The following is a 21,490-nucleotide window of genomic DNA, read 5'->3' on the forward strand; positions in this document are numbered from 1 at the left end:
CATTCCATGCCCTCCCTCCACCACCCATTCCATGCCCTATTTCTCTACTCTGACTAAAGCTAGCCGTAGATTTCGCCAGCGTGGATGAAAGAATCTCTACTGCCAACTGGTGCTTGCTGGGCCAATCACAGCTTGAATTTTGGCTGATTCAGAAGGAATCATGTGAAATTCAGGCTGTCTATGGCCAGCATATTTTCCTCACTTTTATTTCCCTGTGTGTGTTTTCTCTGCAGAGATTATCTTTGCAGATTTTTTCCTTAATTTCTTTCAAAACTTTTGTGTGTCAGTAATGCTTGGACCCAGAGGATGGGGTATTTTGTCCTGATAAATCTAGTGCAAATAAAAGGACGTGGACATTACTTAAATGGGTAACTTTTTTTATGTTTGATTTTAGTCTCACGCTGCACATGCTGTATGTTTGAATAATTTACACCATTTACTTCTGCATTATAAATAATCCAGAACCTCACAAATGACAGATTTTTGTCTTGTTTGTATGTTTCTATTTATTTTTGGTCTGTCATCCTGTACTTATGTATTTTCCTGATCGGTGTGCCCATGTGAGATCAGGAGTTCTAATTATGAATGGCTCACTTGTAGGTCTGGAGCTGCTGTGCCTGTTATTGCATATTTCACATGCCGTGCATCCAGAAATGGGCCAAGGACAGCATATTCCTTGTTTCTTCACCGCTCACAGATGATGACTTTGAAAAGAAAGATTACCCTTGGCCGTGGTATGTAAAAACACAGAAATCAGGTGATTGTAATTGGATGAACTATGGAAGAGTCAGATTATTTTGTTTTATGTATGGATGAACTGTCTGAGATATATATTGATTTACAGTTTTCACTGTCATCCACAAGCAGCTCAGTGAATAAAAAATAAAACTGATACATATCTACATGTGTATGTGGGGGGCGGGGACTTAAATTTTTTTTTTCTTTTTTATTTATTTTTTTGCTTCTTTATTTTTATATTAATCAGGACATAATAAAAATCATTGGGTAAATACAATCTCAGATGAATAACAACGCATGACATAGTACACATGTCATTTTTTATTCTACAAACATAAATAAATGGAGAAGCCGTGTGTGAAAAACTTAAAGTACACCCATACTGCCTCCATAGGAATTAAGAGGCTAAGTAGCAGCTAGGTGCTGCTAATCAAACGCCCTTGATTAATTGATCATCAGCAAGTGTGACCACCACTATAAAGCTGCCCATACACTGCACGATTCTTGTACGAAATCCCGCGATCGTACGAGAATCGTGCAGTGTATGGAAGGCGTGTGACCGTTTCTACTGTACGGTCGCACGTCTTCTGTCGAACAAGCATGCTGGAAAACCCGCCGGGAATCGTACGATTCTCGGCGGGTTAGTGGCCTGCTTGTTCGACAACTGCCACACTGCCTGTTTGCAGTCATCTCAAGCCCGCCCCTCAGGGTCTCTTTATGAAAATGCTAGATTCCTGGTAGCTAGCTCATTCCAAGTCAGAGGCTCTCAAAGTACTGCGCTCATCTTTGTGCTGCACCACTACTTGGAAGTGATCAAGGTCGAAGTCCCCAAAAACAGGACAGTAGAGTAACAAAATCAATTTATCTGCATCTGCTTACGTCATCAATAGTTGTATGGAATGGTGACTTCCTAACTTGGAGACCAGAACTGTAAAGCAGTAACCTCAGTGACTTCACTGGTTTTAATTTAAGAACAAAAAGCTCACACCTTATCAAGTAGACAGCATGGGCAGCAAAGAATTGCCAGTCATTGATTTGCAGAGAACACTTTACAGTAGACTGTTTTATTAAACCTAAAAATAGATACATATATTAATTAGGGCTGGTAATGATTAAAATTTTTATGTTCGATTAATCAAATATTTTTTTTAAATCGATTAATCGATTAATTATAACGCACATACAGATCCAACTACATTGGCCTATACACATACAGCACAGCAATGAAGTAATAAAATGAACTAGGATCACACTAATGCAGCACGTTATTAATCTCACGTGCCCCACTCAATATGGCCGCCGCTTGAATAATAACGTGCTGGATTAGTGTGATCTTAGTTCATTTTATTACTTCATTGCTGTGCGGTATGTGTATAGGCCAATGCCTTGGCTGGCGCTCGTGCAGAAAGTTTAAAAAAATTTATAATCGATCAAAAAAATTAACGATTAATCGAGAAATTTATTGTTAATTTGCACAGCCCTAATATTTATTCATTAGTAGTTAAACTGGTGAACAAGACAGTCATTTCTCTCTGCTGAATGCATCTTGGGTGCAATAGATAACTGGTCACACTTTTGACTCTAGGGCTCCTTTCACACGGTGAGCCTGTCAGTTTTTCAGGTGGACCTGATTGGAAGCCGGATCTAGAGGGCGTGCGTCTGTTTTCATTTGGGTACCCCCACTCCAGCCAGGTCAACAAAAAAAACCAAATGGATCAGAGTTCCCCTCTGATCGTGCCAGATCGTGAGTAATCTGATGTAAACGGACTCAAGTCCATTTACATGAAGTTCCCCATAGACCAACATGGTCCAGTAATTTCCGTTATTTCCTACATCATAAGAAAAAACGAGTGACAAAACGGTGTGGGGGTCAGAACCACACACATTGTGTAATGCACAATAGTTAAAACGTGATTTTTTTTTTTTTTTGTCTGCCATTGTAATACTGCTTGTGTTTACCTTTCAGCCCAAAGTGTCGATTTGAATACAAGCGATCCAAGACTCCTGCAAGATATTACTGTTACTGTGGTAAAGTAGAAGACCCACCACTGGACCCGTGGCTTGTACCTCATTCTTGCGGCCAAGTTTGTGAAAGAGAATTTAAGCCATCTTGTGGTCACAAATGCTTGCTCTTGTGCCATCCAGGTAATCAATGAACTGCATAGCAATTTACATAGTTACATAGTATTTGAGGTTGAATAAAGACACAGGTCCATCAAGTTCAACCCATTGCGTCTATGCATGTTACTCTGGATGTGTATGCTTGTATATGAGTCCCCGCGTGTTCTTGTTCTTAACAGAACCTGTACCCCAGAATGTTACGGTCTCTGAAGAAATCGTCCAAGTGTTTTTTGAAAGATTCAATACTCACAGCTGAAATCACTTTCTGCGGCAGTGAGTTCCAGACCCTAACCGCCCGAACTTGCTATGCTATAGAGAACATCTAGAGATGTAAATTGCACCTAGGCAGTGTTCTAAAACTACATTTTGCCTGCACCTTCATAGCTGTATATCTGCAGTGTGAATCTGTAGCCCTACTGCCTCTGACTGCTAGTCTCAGGAGATTTGGAGTGAGAGTTGGTGAGGCCACTACTGTGCTGCTCACCGTTCTCCTTGCTGGAGGCTCTGTCATGAAGAAAAACTCTGCCTCTACCAAAATGGACGCCTCTACCAACATGACCACCTCCACACAGAGACTCAATGCATAACCAGCCGTAGAAAGCCAGTAATAGGTAAAAGATCAGCTGCAACAAGATCACAGATATTACTGGTGGCAAGTCCTTTGTCCCCTGCCTGCCTTTTTTTGGACACAACATCCAGAGTTCAGTTCTTCTTTAAGCATTAACAATGTTTTTTTCAATAAGTATTAAAACTAAGTTATACTTCTTTTAGTATAATATACATGAAATGTATACTTTTCTTACATTCTTATAATCCCCTGCACACCAGAAATGGGGTGATACTTACAGCACTTTGAGCATTTTACAGTGCTTTATACCTAAAAAAAAAGATAACAACCACGGGCGCCAACTAAAACCGTCCTTGTGGAAAGGGGGAGAACTCCAAAGACGTGGGGCAGTTTCTCACAGTCACGGAAAATTGGGTAGCAGAAGAGAGGCAAAACGAGCACTATCATAGTGTAAAAAAGATCTAATCGCTACAAGCCTGTTATCATTGGCTGTTTGTGAGTACATTTTAGATGTATTTATAATCCAATAAAGTTGTTTTTACACTATGGAGGCGCTCCTTTTGCTTCTCTAGTGCTTCATACTTACCTGCTTAAGGTATTTGAAGCTGAAAGGTGAGGTGTTGAGGCAGTGATGGAGAAATAAGAGCGCAACTCCAATAGTATGAATGGTGTTGAGACAGCCCGTCTCTATCAAAATTTTAACAAATGGGGAACTTACTTGTAGGCCCCGGGGTCCGTTTGAGCTTGAGAACCCACTTCTCCGTCCGAGCTTGAGGAAGAGGACCTCCTCGAAACGCGTCGCTCCTCCATCATCTACAACTTCAAATTGAACACTGTCCTGTGCACGTCCTTTCCTGGCTGCTTGCCGCTCCAACTCCATCACCTCCGATACAACCGCTGCATAGATTGGAGGCACACTAATCATACAGCCTTCTACAAGCGCCTAACTACCCCCTCAACCCCACCACCAGTCCTCTGGTACACAAAGCCCCTCGGTCCGGATTCATCCACGGCTCCAATCTGACCCCAGCCTCGCCAGCACGCCTGACACTACAGCTTGCAGCAGCCACGTCCAGACCAAAGGACCCGTCCCGCTCCGTCCTTACTCCTCCCCTCTCTCCCTACCAGAATCACATCTGGTGGCCACCACAAACTTACAGCACTACACACCACTCCTAGAACCGCCAGATCCTCCAATCGGGGGCCGCCCCACGTCCGGACCCCGGGGCCTACAAGTAAGTTCCCCATTTGTTCAAATTTTGATTTTTAGAGAGACAGGCTGTCTCAACACCATTCATACTATTGGAGTTGCGCTCTTATTTCTCCATCACTGCTTTCACAGGCTCCTCCTCCTGTTTTGAGGTGTTGAGGCAGCTTACTGGAGCAAAGAGCACAGGAAGCACCGCCTCTGCATTCACAGTCAATGAGCAGACTGATGCAGTTTGACTGTAGCTTCAGCAGCTCGGCTTGCGTTCCACTTTTACTAACCTAAAACACATTTGTCCACATAAAACTGGCTTACAGTACTTTCAGTTTGCTTTATTCCTAGAAACTGAAATCTCACCAGTAACATTTTTTTATCTACATTGATTTAGGACCTTGTCCACCATGTCCAAAGATGGTCACCATCACTTGTTTTTGCAAGAAGGCAAAGCCTATTCCCCGAAGGTGCAGCGCCAAAGACTGGTCCTGCCAGCAGACGTGTGGGAGGATGCTGATGTGTAGGCAACACAAGTGTGAAAATCCCTGCCATAAAGGTATATCATGATCCCATGTTTATCGTAATGCATGAATTTATACGTTTGTGTGTCAGTAAACAGCATTAAGCAAATAGTATCTACAGTTTGTATTATTTTAAAGAATCTCTCTTTTTTAGAGGCTTCTTTTTAGTGGCCAATGATTGATACTTATTTTGCACATATAGTTAATTTAGTGGAATTGAGAAAGTACAAAACCACAAGGTCATAAAAGATATGAACAATTTTCTGATTTTATTTGTGCAATTGCTTATTAAAGGAGACTGCCTGCCATGTCCCAGGGTCAGCAAGCAAAAATGCCTTTGTGGAAGAAAGGTAGCTGAACGACTGTGTGCAAGTCCAACCTGGCAATGTGATGTGGTGAGTTATTTACTGTGAAACTATACAAATATAATATACCAAATTTTGAGAAGCACCCTTTAGTCAAGTAATGATTTGATTTAAAATAAATTTATATAACTTCATTAAAATGATATCTTTATATTGCCACAATTTGAATAAAATCAATTGAACCTGACTATAATAAGGGTACATTTTTGGCCTCATTGTAAGCCTCATAGCTATTGCTAACTAGTTATGGTTTCTGTGTCTGGAAACATGTTCTCTTGGATGGTAACATAAGAATGTCTTTTAGGTTATCTTGTACCCTGTGCTACTGTTTATTTCTGGTGTACTATCCTTCCCTGACAAAATTGTCCCAATTAAATGTTAGGCATGCACCAAATTTTGTCTGTCGCAACATTTCGGGCAAAATGCCGAAAGCATCCATAACAGCTGAAATTGCAGCCAAAAATTCAGTGCATCTCGAGGTTTCTCTCCTCCCCCCTGGGTGCCAGACTGTGTCCAATCCGATGCCCGCTGCTCTCCCGTGCCTATGTCGGCAGAGGGAATCTGAGGGGACACAGAGCGGCGTCCAACGGGGATGCCAAGCAGAACAGTGCGGGGGAGGAGTCCGCTGTCACAAGACAGTGAGTCAGGATGGAGAGCGGATGAGTCAGGAGGGAGAGCGGGTTTTTTTTTACTTAGCTGCCGAAGGCAGCCGAGTGAGTAACTGAGCTGAAGTGAAGTGAGCTGAACGCTGTTCGGCTATTCACTTCAGGCTTGTACGGCTGTACATCGGTTAAAATCAGCTGTACATTGACTGCCTTCGGTCAGCCGAACATGCTCGGCTGAGCCAAAGTGCAGAAGGAGTTCAACTGAGCCGATCCAACATCTGGATCGGCTGAGCCGAAGCTCTGGCAGCTTACCCGCTGCCGTTAGCCCCTATACCTCGGCTATTGTGCTCGGTACCTCCGAGGTATTGAGCAGAATAAAAAATAAGTGAAATGAAAAAAAATTAAAAGGTAAATATCAGGGGTCTGTTTAGATCCTGATATTTCACTGAAGCCCCCATCAATAAAGTAAAAAGAAAAATAAATAAATACAAAAAAATAAACATAAATAAAAAGTTTTAAGAAGTTTGGGGAAAAAAACCACGTGATTTTCGGTTTCAGCATGACAATTTTTTTTATTTGCGCCGGTTTCAGTTTCGGTCTAAAATTTCCATTTGGGTGCATCCCTATTAAATGTCCAAGCAAATTGTAACCAGCTTTACCAAAACAAATACTGTTGTAGTGGGGTATTAATATGTATGTATTCAGCACTCCCCTGTATAGAGCGCTAACAAACATATTCCACCAGAAGATAAGTGGCAATGACTGAATTCCACATCATATCAGGCTGACAGTGGACGCGTATGAACTTTGTGTCTATGTAGCTTTATTGCATTGTGTTACGTTGCGGAGCTACTATATAGAAATAGGGATGCCACCTGCCTGACTATGTCCTGGAGCAGGAAGAGGGGGTGGGGGGTGTGAATCACAATAGTGACTGAAAACAGTTAAAATATGTTGGCAGGTAACACTTTTTGCATGTATGTATCTCACAATTGCTCGTTCAGCTACAGTTGTGCTTTAGGATATGTTTTGTAGGAAAACAAAGTTCAAAAAAATATTTCTGCATTTTTTTGTAGGTTTGTGGACGAACTTTACCTTGTGGGAATCACACCTGTGAGCAGGTCTGCCATGCCGGTCCATGTGGCCAGTGTCCTCGTTCAGGGAATCGTTTGTGCCCATGTGAAAAAACAAGTATGACTCGTTTAGAATATAGTATCCTTTATGTCATGTTTCATATCACAGTTTGTGTATTGTGCCATGCCATTCTTTTATTGGTAATGTCAGATATTAATGAACCTGATGGGTGGTAAAATCCGATTGCTTCAGTGTACTGCACTTAGCATCTTATCATTTCTCCTATTAAATAAGCTTTTATGAGCCAGAATAATAAGTTGATGTAGAGAAGACATGAAGTACAGTGCCTGCAGCATCTGCTTTTTCACAAAACCAATATAATAATGGAAATGTCAGTGGTGTTCTTATAAATCGCATTTGCTTTCTTTGCGCAGAGTACACCTTGCCTTGTACAGAAGATGTGCCCACTTGCGGTGATAACTGTGATAAGGTTTTGGAGTGTGGAATACACGAATGCTCCCAGCGCTGTCACAGAGGTCCATGTGAAACATGCAGGCAGGTCAGTAATCACCTAAAGGTCATGCGTCATGAGAAGGTGCCAAGCTATATAACATTTATCCAGGCTCTCGGTTCTGTATATGGCGACATTTGTTTTGTTCTCGTGCACTCCACAGTGCAAACAACAGATAGGATTCCACTAAATACCTAATGTATATAAACTACTATGTACGGATTGCAGACTACTGTTTCCAGTTTATCTGGGCACTTTATTTTTCCATTTTCGCACAGTCTAAAGCTGCCCATATATTGCTCAAATTTTGGCCAAGTCCTGCTTACTTAACCGAAATTCGAGCAGTGTGTGGCACTTTTTCCAATCAATTTTTGTTGAAAGAGTTGGCTGGAAAATTCTTGGCAGTCACTAGTCAGCTGCAGTCACTGTTCAGGTATTCTGATGACAGCACACTTGTCTCTGTCAGAAGACAGCAGCCATTTGGGGGATTCCTCCATCCACTTTAGCATAAATGACTTCATGTAGGCATTTTGTATAGCTTTCCAGCAGTCTCTGATATCAACACCATACAAAATTACTTTGTTTGCAAGATGTTTGTGAGTTTCCTCGCATCAACTGCTCATTCCAATATTTCCCTGTAGAATCTCAAATTACAAAATAACTATCTTTGATTTACCAGTCCACATCACATTGCTCCAGAAGGCCTGGTCTTTGCCTATATCTTCAATGACAAACTGTAGTCTCGCTCTTATGTTCTTTTTGACAGGAAAGGCTCTTTCTCAACCCACCTCTCATTCAGGTTAAATTTGTACAATCTCTTTCTAATTGTAGTCACATGTACTTTGACCCCAGCTGTCGGAAGTTTTACCTGAACACCCCACAATAAAATTTTGGGGTTCTTTGAGACTTCTTTTAGCATCAAGCAGTCAGCTTCTTATCTGAATTTGCTGGCCTGGCCAGACCTGCACAACGTAGCAGTCATTTGAAATCTGCGCAACTTGTAGATTATTTTCTTTAACCCCTTCATGACTGAGGCCCTTTTTTCAATTTTTGCACCCATGTTATATTCCACATTTTAGGCCTGAAAATGACGTAAAACCCCCCAACATTATATATTTTCTGAATGCCAAGACCCTATAGAATAAAATGGTGGTAGTTGAAAATTTTTATGTTGCGCAATATTAGCGCAACTCCTTATTAAACCCCAAAATTTAGTGACAAACGTTTTAAGTCATTTCAAGATCTTTTAATTCCCTGTCAGACTTCTGAGACTCCAAACTTTATTTCTGGGGGGCTTAGATGAGGGCCTTTGTTGATATTGGCATGATGACCCCACGTACATCAATAGCAATGAGAACAGCAGACCCCAGATATCTAAGGTTTATATAAGACACATTTCACCTGCATACTCCCTAAGCAGGTTCTAATATTCGGCACCTAATATGGAACATCCTATTTTAATGTCATGAATTTTAAGTGGTGGTAAATAGGGATGCACCGATATTTCGGCCGCTGAAACATATCGGACGAAAATGGCACTTTTGGCAATTGCCGAAATTGCCATTTTTTTTGCCAAAATAGTGCTTTCTCTCCTCCCCGCTGGGCGCTGCTCTGTCTCAGCGGGGAGGAGAGAAACTGTCACGGAAGGCCGGGAGAGCGCTGTGAGCGGCTGGCGTCTCTCCTCCCTGCACCGCTCAGCCTCCTGTGACAGATCAGGAGAGCGGTGTGTGGGCGGTGACAGTTCACAATGCTGTCACAGGAAGCCGTCCGGCGTTGCGAGGGAGGAATTGGCTGTCAGATCAAGTTCTACAACCCCACACTGCTCACTCAGCCTCCTGTGACAACCGATCCAGGAAGGAGAGCGTTACAAGCATTTAGCGATCAGTGATCGCTGAGTGTTTGTAAATAATTGAGGACAGAGTATGTTTACTTTGTCAATTATGAATGAATGAGAAGTGATCTACATCACCTCCTGTTCATTCATGATTGTGGATGTTGTAAACATACTCACCAAGTTTCTTGCCGATAGTCTTGTAGCCCATTCCAGCCTTGTGCAGGTCTACAATCTTGTCCCTAACGTTTTAATAACAAATTATAGACCTTTTCATTTCTTTGTAAGTGGGCAAGCGTACAAAATCTGCAGGGGATCAGATTATTGTCCTCACTGTAATGTTGTTGTGGGCTTTGTGTTCCTTCGGGTTGAGTGGTTTCCCATGGTAGTGACTTTCCTGGTCTGAGCATCAGTTTAATCCCTTGTGGCCTTCCCTTGGACATTAACATGTTCCTGTGTCCTGCAGGGTGTTTTACATTGAATTTGTCTTTCTCAATGGGCTCCAAGAAATACATTTTAGATGAAGTGGTTAGGTACCAGATTCTTATTTTCTCGTTCATTGAAGGACACAGGAAGTCATTCATCTTTGGGTTATACTGAAGGTGAATACACAAGGATTGGACACTGGCAAACAATAAAAAAATATAGTAAGCCCAGGATAATCCCTCCCATCACCAGCATTTTTGTTGTGTCCTAGAAGAATCTTCTTTTTTTTGATGTTCAGCCCTCATCTGGAACAGCTTTGCGGTGTAAGGTCCTCCATGCTGCTCTTTGAGCTGCAGGTAGTCACCAGTTCTGTTGTTTTATCTGTGATTTGCTGTTTTGCCCACCCCTCAGTTGGGCTGCTTTTAGTAACCCTGAATATAAAGGACTTCCTGTGTCCCTCAATGGACAAGAAAGAGAATGGAATTTTTGTACTCATTGTAAAAATCTTTTTGTTGTAGTCCATTAAGGGACTTTATGACCATGGTCTCTGTGCTTGCTACAAAACTGAAGCATGCTGGTAGTGGAACGGTTTATCCCTGACTGGCTTTCAGGTTTTTTTTTGTTTGTCAGTATCCCATCCTCTTGTAGGCGGCAGTATAACCCAAAGGTGAATGACTCCCCATGTTCCTCAGTGGGTTCCAAGAAAAGGATTTTACGGTGAATACAAAAATCCTATTTTACTAATCTGTGTTCAGATGATTGTAGAGTCAGTTTTGCATTTGATGTTATCCTCCAAGGTGTTGGGTGTAATCAGCCCTACTAATATTGCCCAATAAAAAGTGATGCTGCATTGACCTTCTTGCAGTACACAGCTTCAGTTTGTCTGAAGAATTTGACAGTCTTTTCAGAACATTTAATAATTGATGGGGAGATGCTTTCAGCGGCTCAAGGCACAACATTAAATATGAAGGATATTAGTCTCAGAGTGGAAGTTGAAAAATCTGTTTTTTGTTTTTTTCCAAAGGAGGTTGAGAAGCAATGTCGCTGTGGAAAACACACCAGGCAAATGCCGTGTCATAAGCCCTATTTATGTGAGACCAAATGCCCTAAAACCCGGGATTGCCAGAGACATCAATGCAAGAGGAAGGTATGGTTATTAGAGTTCTAGATTATCAGGGATTTGATGAAGAGGCTGGTGAAAATGGAGTGATGTTTTTATAACATGATTTTTACAGATAATGTACAGCTTTTTTTAAATGTATCTTTACGTTTTATAACACAAGGCTGAGTGATTGCACAATATTTATAAAACCATTGGACCAACAACATATTAAAGCCCATTTCAGCTTAGGAATTTAGGTCTACTTGGCCTTTAACAAGAGGTTTTACTTGCTTCCATACTTATCTATATTCTGGACTGAGCTGGTGCTTGAATGCAAAGTAGGAGCCATACTTCCATCTGCCAGCCGCATCAAACACACTGAAGGGAATTTATCAAAACTGGAGCAGACAGAATCTGTGCATGGCAACCAATCAGCTTCTCTCTTTCATTTTCAAAGCTTAACTGAACAAAGTAAAGAGAGAAGCTGATTGGTTGCCCTGGGCAACTGCTCCAGATTTTGTCTACTCCAGTTTGATAAATCCCCCCTTTGTGTCAATTATAGATGTTGTGAATCCGCCTCCTCACTCTGCTTTGCCATTCATGAAGCACAGCTGAGTTTAAATAAATAACTTGGTTACCTGCTTCCTTTACATTATATCCTTTCTATTAAATGCACATAATAAATGTACACGGGGGGAATTTATCAAAACTGGAGCAGACAAAATCTAGAGCAGTTGCCCATGGCAACCAATCACCAACACTCTTCAGTTTGTTCAGTTAGTTTTAAAAATGAAAGAGAAAAGCTGATTGGTTGCCATGCACAGCTGCTCCCAATTTTGTCTGCTCCAGTTTTGATAAATTCCCCCCGTAGTTTTTAGTGTTGTATTTAGTCCATGTCCTTACTAGCTGTGGAGGACATAACCTGACAAAGTTGTCTTGTCATATTGCTGTCCAAGCACTATAGAGTGATTTCCTTATCTTGCATCAATGTTAATAAAGGTGACCCAAGGTATCTGTGTCATTTTAGACTGTGTTGGTGCTATAAAGTGGAACCAGCACTAGGGTGCATAGTTGTTCACTGGGGCATCAAGGAATGATTTGCATGGCTGCACCCATTGAAAAAAAAAGGAATAAAGCTTTTTACCTATTACTCCTTTATTCTGGCTCAATAAAGACGATGCAGTACTGTATTATGGGTTTTTCTTGACCACATATTGTCTTCATAATGGGAACTTTATACACCTGAAGACTGTCTGCTGCAATAATCATTATGTGGCCACAGATGCATGGGATTGATGAGCTTGAAACCGGAGACTCTTATTACACAAGCCTAATGGAAGCCAACAGCTCTAATAACAGAACCGAGCTTCCCATGTTTCTCTTTCTCATCTGATGTTACACATTGAAAAGTACTCATCAGTATCCATTTACCTCTCACTGAGAGCCTTGAACAGCGTTTCCAGTAGAAGTCGCACATAATTTTCAAATAAATCTGTTCTAATAAACCAATGGCACATGCAGCGCTGTAGTGAGTTTCAAGATGTTTTCATGTACATCTGGCTACTGTTTTTTTATTTTTATGTAAATCGACTGCATACCTTCCGCTTAATAATTTTTTTACCTCCGGATTTCCTTTGGCATTGTCTTGACTCTTTGGATTCTGTAGACTTTTGTATTTTGCAGATTATTGCATAGACACGGTGTTGGTGAAGCGTAAAAAAATACACATGTGTATCTTACAGGGAATACATAATCCTTTTAAAGTCCAACTTCACTTATCAAAAATGTTTTAAAAATAAATAGCACAGCAGTGTAAACAATAAAAAGCAGCTTTTGCTGTGGTTCTTCCCTCCTGTCTGGCATTGCCCCTCCTAGACCTTTTACTCTGCAATCCAGCTCCAGTTTTCTTCTGGGTTAATTGATGCCCAGAGTCATCCAACTCTTTTCCTGTGAGCTTGTGCCACCATGATCACACCCTCTGGGGTTGTGTCATCATGTCAGCCTGAACTTTACTGTATGTCTCGACAGAATAGTACTCGCACACTATTACGGGAGCCCTGTGCTGTCTAGGAGTAAGGACTATCCACCACAGCGGCCAGAAAAAAAAGGACCTGTTATGTCCCCAGACTGACCTGAAAACTTGAGGGGAAAAAAAGTATACGTATACAAAATAAAATAAAAAAATAGTGGCCCTGTGGTGGGTGGAGGGATCAGAAAAATCCTGCAGTTGGGCTTTAAGAATTTAGTTATACTAGATCTCAGCTTGATGTATACATTTTTATCAAAGTGTGTTAATGTATTAAGATCCTTGTTTCTGTGTATAGTTTGTAATTGTATACAGTATGTACATGGAAGCAGTCCTATGTTGCTCATTACATTTCACAGTGGTTTTACTGCTTCTTATTGTGCAAGGCTATGGACGGACAGTCCATTCCAATTCGCACACGGACAGTCCATTCCAATTCGCCTGTCAGTTTTCCACGTGGATCTGATTGGAAGGCTAATGGTACTCTATGGGCAGCTGGATATAAATGGACGTGAGTCTGTTTACATCCGTTTATTCCTAACCCCATCTAGATCCAGGGAAAAAAAAAAAGGAACAGAGTTTTGGCGTACCTGATCGTGATGGATCGGATAAAAATGAACACATGTCGGCTTACATCTGACTGCCCATAGACCTAACATGGGTCTGGTTAGTTCAGTTTTTTCCTCCATTGCAACATAGAAGTAAAAATGTAGCAGATACATATGTCACAGAAGTGACACTTTCTATCATCCCCCTACTCTGCTATTATGCTTCAGGTCTTGAAAAATGGAAATGAAAGTGTAACGAGCCCCTTGCTCGCTCGGTTCCACTCTCCCGGCACTCCTTAGATTTCAGACTGCATCGTCTGATATTTCGGACATCCGATAATTTGGGATTCGAACTACAGCTCTGTGCAGTTCGTATCCAGTGGTGATAGCTCAGAACAAACACCAGGCAGGCTGTATGTTAGGCCCCATTCACACCTAGGCGTATTGTAATATGCGCGTCTGTCGCGCGACCGGCACGCGGTTTTTTCCCCGCGATCCACGGTAAAAAAGTTGCGCGATTCCAAAGGCTACTTGGCAGTATCCAAATGGAAAACGCCGTACAAAACGGCCCAAAGTAGTCCCGAGACCTTTTCAGGCGTGGGCCGTTTTGTAGGGCGTTAGGGATGGGCGGAAATACGGCGAGGTGGGAACGAGGGCATTGACTACAATGCAATTTATATTTTTGACCGTTTTGTAGAGCGTTCGTCGAGCGTAGAACGCCCTACAAAACGGTCAGGTGTGAACGCAGCCTAAGTTCAAACAGGAATCTCGTTTATTGGATGCACACACACACTTTTATAAACAACAGTTTGAAGGTGGCCCAACCGACCACCTTCCTATTGGTCAACTGTAAAGTATCCTCCAGTCCTCACCTAGGTCCTCTTGGCCATGCAAATGAGGACTCGAAACAGGGCAAATAGGGATTGGTCCATAGTCTCTAGGAAGGAGGCTAGCCCTCAGGTTCCTCCAGCAACCCCGGTGACGGTTCAGTCCGTCACAGAAAGTATTACATGGGGTAAGAGTACAAGGAGAATCTTGTTGGAGGGATGATGAACAAGTGGAATCACAGAGGTAGCACAGGAAAATGCAGGCTCTAAATGTAGGTGTCACCTGGCTATATAGTGTGACAGTGATGTGTGATTTACAAACATGGCTGAAGTTAGAAATGTTGGGCAGATACAATGGTTTACATAAATGCATTTTGGTGGTGTGCTTAACTGTTTGGCTAGTGTTCCTCTTAAGGGGGGTGAACAAATTACAGTGACAATTGCATTGATGGCTAAACATTTCGCAACGCCTGTGCTAGAATTACTATGTTATTATATTAGCACTGTTGTGGTATCCAAGCTGTGGATAGGTAAGGGTAAATTGTTCAGTGATGGGAAAAATCTCCTAAAGTTTATAGCTTCTCATTTTCTATTTCTGGAGCAGATAAGACATTCCTCAGATTTGATAACCCCTTATTGTCTCTTCTAGCTTTTATTAAAATTTCCAAAACCTATCTAATTTATAAGCCTTTCCTAAAAGAATGTCAGTTTTCATCCAATGAAATTATATTTAGACATATGAAGGTAAGAAAGTGACATAAACGGAATAACAGTCAGTAAAACTGAATATGTTACTTAGCAGAATATATAGCTGTTGTAGTTTTATGCACTTTTATGGAAGTCAAAAAGTTCTATTTGTTAGCTAAAATGTTTTCCAGTATAGTTTTAGAAAATGTGAAAAAACCTCTGTACCCATTTAGGGCAAAGTGTCTCTTGAAGGCCCCTTTTCACACGGCCGGTCCGCTTGTCAGTTTTATAGGCGGACCTGATTGGATGCCCAATGCAAGTCTATGGGCACCCATGTGTAAACGAACGGGCGACTCTGGACAGGTCCGGAAAAACAAACGGAACAGTGACCAGATCGTGTCGGATCGGGGGTAATCGGATGTAAACAGACACATGTCCGATTCCCCATAGTTTCAGTTTGGATACAGCAGTGACATCCGATCCATCCTGCTCTGATCAGGAGAGAATCCGTGCACAGATCCTCTCCTGATCAGCCCGTGTGAAAGGGGCCTAAGACCACCACCTAACCTACTTATACTTACCTTCACCACTATCCACCGCTGCTCTGACAGTGTCCATAGGAAATACCCAATACTTTTGTGTATGGGGAAGCATGTGACCTTCCAGAATGCAGTGCTCGGGCCTGAACAGCCAACCGCAGGACTGTACACGGCTGTTTCCATAATGCAGTGGAAACACTTTCAGGGTTATTCACTAAAGGGTGAAGAGTGTGGAGAAGGCAGGAGAAGTGAACAATCTAGGACAACATAGCTGAACTGGAAAGTGAGCTAAATGGGAGAATTTTTACAAATCAGCTATTTTGGCCCAGATTGTTCACTTCTCCTGCCTTCTCCAAACTCTTCAACCTTTTGTGAATAACCCCCCTTGTCTTTTCTTGGGAGTGCAGACAACAGTCAATCAGCATTATATGGTGGAGTAGGTGGATAAAAGCACAAGATGCTTGAGGGTTTCATATCCCGGGCTGAAGGTGATGTGGTTTTTTTAGTCATCAAGATATCTAATTTTAAGACCTTATTTGTTTTTACTTGAGTCTCCCAGGCTGATTCATGTAAAGTAATTAAACAAAATGAGCACAAAATTGAAGCTTTTGTTTATAGTGACTAGGGTTGCTTCGTGTTTGAGACCATGCTAAATTTGTCCTGAATATTTGGTTTTAATCTGGTTTAGTCTGTACCAGGCCACATGGATTTCAACATTGGGGGGTACCTTGCAAGGAGAAGATGGCAGAGTATCCTTGACCCAATGTTGAGGTACTCTGTCCCACTTCTGTGTGCCCCAAAAAGGAGGTGGTAATTGTAATACAATCTCGGGTGTTTCTGGTGGAATCTGGAAGCACCTTTTATAATAAGGGGCTTACCAGATATCTGCCCCCTCCTAGAGGAATGAGTACAGTACATCAGTACCCCTACATATTCCCTCAAAAAGTACGAGATAAACACTAACACCTTATTAAAATAAAACACATTTGGCAAAAAAAACACACACTGGCTTTTAAAATAAAGTTTAAAAATGTCCCCAGAAGTAAATTTAGCATTAGTCACATGGGTCCAGCAATGTATCCATCAATCAAGTCGCCCAGAGAGGTCATTATGACCTGTTGCCCGCCGATCACTTCACGGTAGCGCTGCTTAATGACAGATTCCGAGCTGCGGTTCTGCTGGGAATCCCCAGGGGACGTCATTGATGATATTTAGTCAATGATGTCCTCCGGTATTCTAATGGTATTACTACAGCTGGGAATCATTTAGCAGTGAAAGTGCGGCGTGTACAGCCCACCCAAATTCCATGCATTGACTGAAGTGGTGTTCAGGCTTGGGATTTTTTGCTGATTTTAGTTTTTTGGTACAGTATGGGTGAAGAAGCGAACATCGACGTGTTCAAGCAACACTAACAGCTTCCAGTCTGAATTCTTGTTTAGAGAATAGAATAAAAGATGAAACCTGATTAGTTTTGTTGGTAACAATTAAAGTTTTGTGTTCATCCCCTCTTTTGGTTTTTAAAGAGTCTTTGTGCTCATAGAGCATTCATTGTCCTTTTAGAAGCTAACACCGTACTGTTTTGTAGGCTCATGTGTTATAAGTTAGATAAAACAAAATATTTACTCTTTGTACATAGTGTTGCACTGGAAACTGCCCGCCCTGTGACCAGCAATGTGGACGTACCCTGGGATGCAGAAATCACAAGTGTCCTTCTGTTTGCCACAGAGGTAAGATTAGATACAAAGGAAACAAAATGAATATTGATTCCTAATTTTTTTTATTTTTTTTTGTGTGTTAAGACAGTGTTTTTCAACCTTTTTTGTGCAAAGGCACACTTTTTTCATGAAAAAAATCACGAGGCACACCACCATTAGAAAATGTTAAAAAATTTTACCTCTAAGCCGACAGCCACTCGGGGAAGGGAGGAGGAGTCCGGTGACGTCACCGGATCGCCGGCGGAGAGGTGAGTAACTTTGATCGATCAAAATAATTTTGATCGATCAAAGAAATTAACGATTAATCGACGGCACACCAGACAATATCTCACGGCACACTAGTGTGCCACGGCACAGTGGTTGAAAAACGCTGTGTTAAGATATGAGACATTTCTGGGGAGCATTATAGTAGTACATACAGTAATGTCTAATGGCCTTACCATCATAATGTGTGCATACAAAAAAAGCCAGTTTGTGTGAATTTCCTGCTTACTGCTGATGTGTACCTAATTATTAGTGTACCTAACAAAATTTTGCGTATTGGCTGCTAACCAGCCTCCGGTTTTATTTTAAGTAGTATTTGTGGGTTACAGCTTAACCGCAACAGAAGCATTCATCATGGCAGCCTTTCAATCTCTGGGTAATATCATGTATGGATATGTCTTTACCACAACAATGGCATATCTTTATACACTTTTAGTATCAGCAGTGGTTGGATACTATAGTCTTCAAAACTCTTATGATACCTCTGATGCATTTTCTCATTTACCAGAATTCTGGAAGCTTCCTGATAGTCTTCAGTGGGCCACATCTTTTTATTTTATTTTTTTAAAATCTTTTTATTCATTTTGCATGTTTAGTTATACAACATGACACCAACATGGTGCCTAGACATCAACACTTATCAATACATTGCGGCATAACATATGCCCATTCCTACATAAAACACCATAAACAATAGCCCCAATCAGTCTCCCCCAATTTCCCATCTCATGCGCCTGGAACTGTGCTGAAAACATTTTCGGGGTGAACTCTGTACTCTATCCCTGCCCCTGCTGGGGTTCACTCCCGTGTAATGTATGAAGTAGAGGTAGGACCGTTACAGGTAACATCCTATCAGTAAGCTATTCCTAAAGTGGGTGGTCACACCCCTAGTGTATTATTAGATTCCAACCACCCTGACCATACCTTCTCAAATTTCTGAGGACACCCCCTGCAGGCGTACGCCGCTTTGTGTAACGGGAGGGAGGCGTTGACCAAAGCCTACCATGCGCCCAGGGTAGGAGATTCCGCCTTCTTCCTGTTGAGGACCAGGAGTTTTCTAGCATAGAATAACAGGTAGATCAGCAGAGTGTGTAACGCCACTGAAGGCACTATGTCATCTATCAGGCCCAGACCTCTGATCTGCTACCAGCATCGCCAGAAGTTTCCCATTCCCATCTGCCTAGTAATGATCACCTGGGTTACAGATTCATGGTGGAGTAAAAGCTCTCTGCGGACCCCTAGCAATTCCTGAAGCGTGTCCGGGGACGGAGCCATCGCATGAGCAGCAGCGGAGTCGGCTTCCCTAGCTTGAAGCTGAAAGAGGTCGAACTGGGCAACCAACTTAGCATGTTTAATCGCAGATATGTATTCCCCTTTAGTGGTGGCCTTAAATGCATCCCAAACAACAATCTCCGCAGCCGTATTTTGATTTATGGACCAGAAGGTAGACAAGTGAGGCCGCAGCAATGCTTCCACCGTATCATTAGACAGCCAGTCCTGTGATAGCCGCCACGAGTGCGGCCGTCTTCCTCTATTACCCAAGAGATGGACAGAAAGCGGCAAGTGGTCGGAAAGTCCCCCGGGCAGATATGTGGAGTCTAGGACCTAGGCCAGTAGTGCGTCATTCGCGAAGAAGAAGAACCAGAAACATGTGATATGTAGGAATATGCTCTGGCATTCGGATGCTTCCAGCGCCAAATCTCGGTGAGTCCCTCAATGAGGTATTAACCGTCCTGTGGGGGTTGGACGCATCTAAGGAATAATCAAGTATGTTATTGAAGTCCCCCGCCACCAGTATCCGGGAGGGGGAGTATGGGGCCAATTTCTCTAAAATGGCATACAGCACTGTTCCCTGGAAGGGGGGTGGAATATACACATTTACCAATGCAAAAGACTGCGACTGGTGTTCCAGCAGCACTACCACATATCTACCTTCAGGGTCAGTTATTACATGGTTAATCACACATGGAAAATTCTTGTGCAGTAAAATAGTCACCCCTCTTGCATAAGAGGAGTAGGTGGCATGAAACGCTCTCCCTATCCACCTCCTCTGCAATGCCAAAACCTTACTTCCCAACAGGTGGGTTTCCTGCAAAAAAACAACTTGAGGGTTATGAGATTGAAGGACCAAGGCCCTTTTAAATCTTGAGTTCAGTCCCCTGACATTCCACGAGACAATCTGTACATCAGCTGCCATCAAAGTGTGGGAAAATCAAGTACCACTGAGAGTCTTGGAGAATGTTGTGCACATTTGAAAGCGTCCAGGGAAAGTCCCAATCAAGGCCATGGCGTATAACATGTAACTTCCCATTACACACCCTGCCAGCCCACATAACAACAAACTAGTGGAGCAGCTTGAGATCCCAAAACTTGAAAAACTAGTTAGAGTATCACTTAATACTCAGAGGTAAGGCAGTCTCAAAAAGTGATTAACTGAGGATATACATTACCGTACCACTCCTGCAGCTCCCTACAGGAGTATGTACATCCTCGGCCATATGTCCCGGTAGTCCTTGTGGCCTTACAGGTAGTAACAGTAAAGGTAAAGGGTTCCGCAGTACCCGGCGGTGCGTAGGGCCATAACAGAAGATGACAACAGCCCATTAGAAAAAAGGATATTCCAGACTCTGGTGTCATGACGCTGTATCAAGCCAGTCTGCGGCCGCAGCTGGGTCCTCAAAGAATTTCGTCGATCCTGCAAACTGTACTCTCAATGTGCTAGGATCGAGCATACCGTATTTCAGTCCCTTGTCACGAAGCCGGCGACGGACATCTATGAAGTAGCGTCGTTTTCTCTGTAAATCCGGTGAGAAATCAGGGAACAGCATGATGGTGGCATTCTTAAAGCAGAGTTCCGACCCTCTCTTCCGAGCAGTCGTCAGAATCAGATCTCTATCCCTGAAGTTAAGGAGACGAACCAAGAAGGGTCTGGGATGTGAGCCCGGGGGCCTTTGGCCTAGGGGAACGCAATGTGCACGCTCCACTACATAGGCCAGAGAGACAGATTGTAAATCCAGGAGCTCCTTAAAAAAGGCCTCCGCAAATAATGTAGGATCTGAGCCTTAACCCCGCTCAGGAAGGCCCAAGACCCTCACGTTATTGAGCCTCAGACGATTTTCTGCATCCTCTGACCTTGCAGTCAGCTGCACCACCGCCTGCTGCAGGCTGCGAATGGTTTGGGAATGTTCTCCCGTAATGTCTTTCAGGGTCCCCACTCGGGTCTCCACTTCCGTTACCCGGCCCCGGATTTTATCCAAATCCTGCCAGATTAGGCCGCACTCAGTAGACAGAGTGTCGATCCTGGCAATTAGGGTGGTCTTACTGGCCTCTATGGCGGCCAGGATGGCATCTGTTGCACCCGGAGGCTCTGTGCACGTAGGAAGAGAGGGGCTGCTATGACTTGCCTGCTCCATGTCGTCCCACCCGGCCGTCTGAGTGCTGGCGCTGATGAGGGAGAGAGCGTGCAGCCGAGATGGCGCCGGCACGTGTGACAGGAGAAGTGCCCGGAGGCTCACCGCTCACTCTGGACCGTGCCGATCTCCGTTTTGTTCGCATGGGGAGGACGTCCACTGTCAACGGAGTCACTGCCAGGAGAACGTGAGTAAGGAACCACCGATGGCACCGCTGGAGATCAGGACGGCTGAACGGATAAGAGGAGCTGCAGCTAAGCACATCCGTTCAGTCTCGCATCCCGGCCACGCTCAAGTGGGCCACATCTTACCTCAAATATATACAGCACTGTACGATTCAGGGTGTACATTTTTTGCTCAATTGAAAAGGATAAGGAAGGATCTGATGAGGGGGGGGGGGGGGGCGCCCAA

The 21,490-nt window shown here is 42.9% G+C and overlaps 1 protein-coding gene across 1 annotated transcript in view; it reads left to right on the forward strand.

The window, feature by feature from the left end:
• Positions 1 to 21,490, forward strand: part of NFXL1 (nuclear transcription factor, X-box binding like 1) — a 75,677-nt gene that overhangs the window by 12,199 nt on the left and 41,988 nt on the right. Inside the window, exons 5-12 of the mRNA XM_018564956.1 lie at positions 601 to 734; positions 2,705 to 2,883; positions 5,023 to 5,184; positions 5,444 to 5,544; positions 7,196 to 7,310; positions 7,628 to 7,752; positions 10,986 to 11,108; positions 17,327 to 17,417. Coding sequence (XP_018420458.1) covers positions 601 to 734; positions 2,705 to 2,883; positions 5,023 to 5,184; positions 5,444 to 5,544; positions 7,196 to 7,310; positions 7,628 to 7,752; positions 10,986 to 11,108; positions 17,327 to 17,417 — 1,030 coding nt within the window. The remainder of the gene's footprint in view (positions 1 to 600; positions 735 to 2,704; positions 2,884 to 5,022; positions 5,185 to 5,443; positions 5,545 to 7,195; positions 7,311 to 7,627; positions 7,753 to 10,985; positions 11,109 to 17,326; positions 17,418 to 21,490) is intronic.

The sequence above is a fragment of the Nanorana parkeri genome, unplaced genomic scaffold (genome assembly GCF_000935625.1).
Source record: "Nanorana parkeri isolate BGI_ZX_2015 unplaced genomic scaffold, ASM93562v1 scaffold800, whole genome shotgun sequence".
In the NCBI taxonomy this organism is placed as follows: domain Eukaryota; kingdom Metazoa; phylum Chordata; class Amphibia; order Anura; family Dicroglossidae; genus Nanorana; species Nanorana parkeri.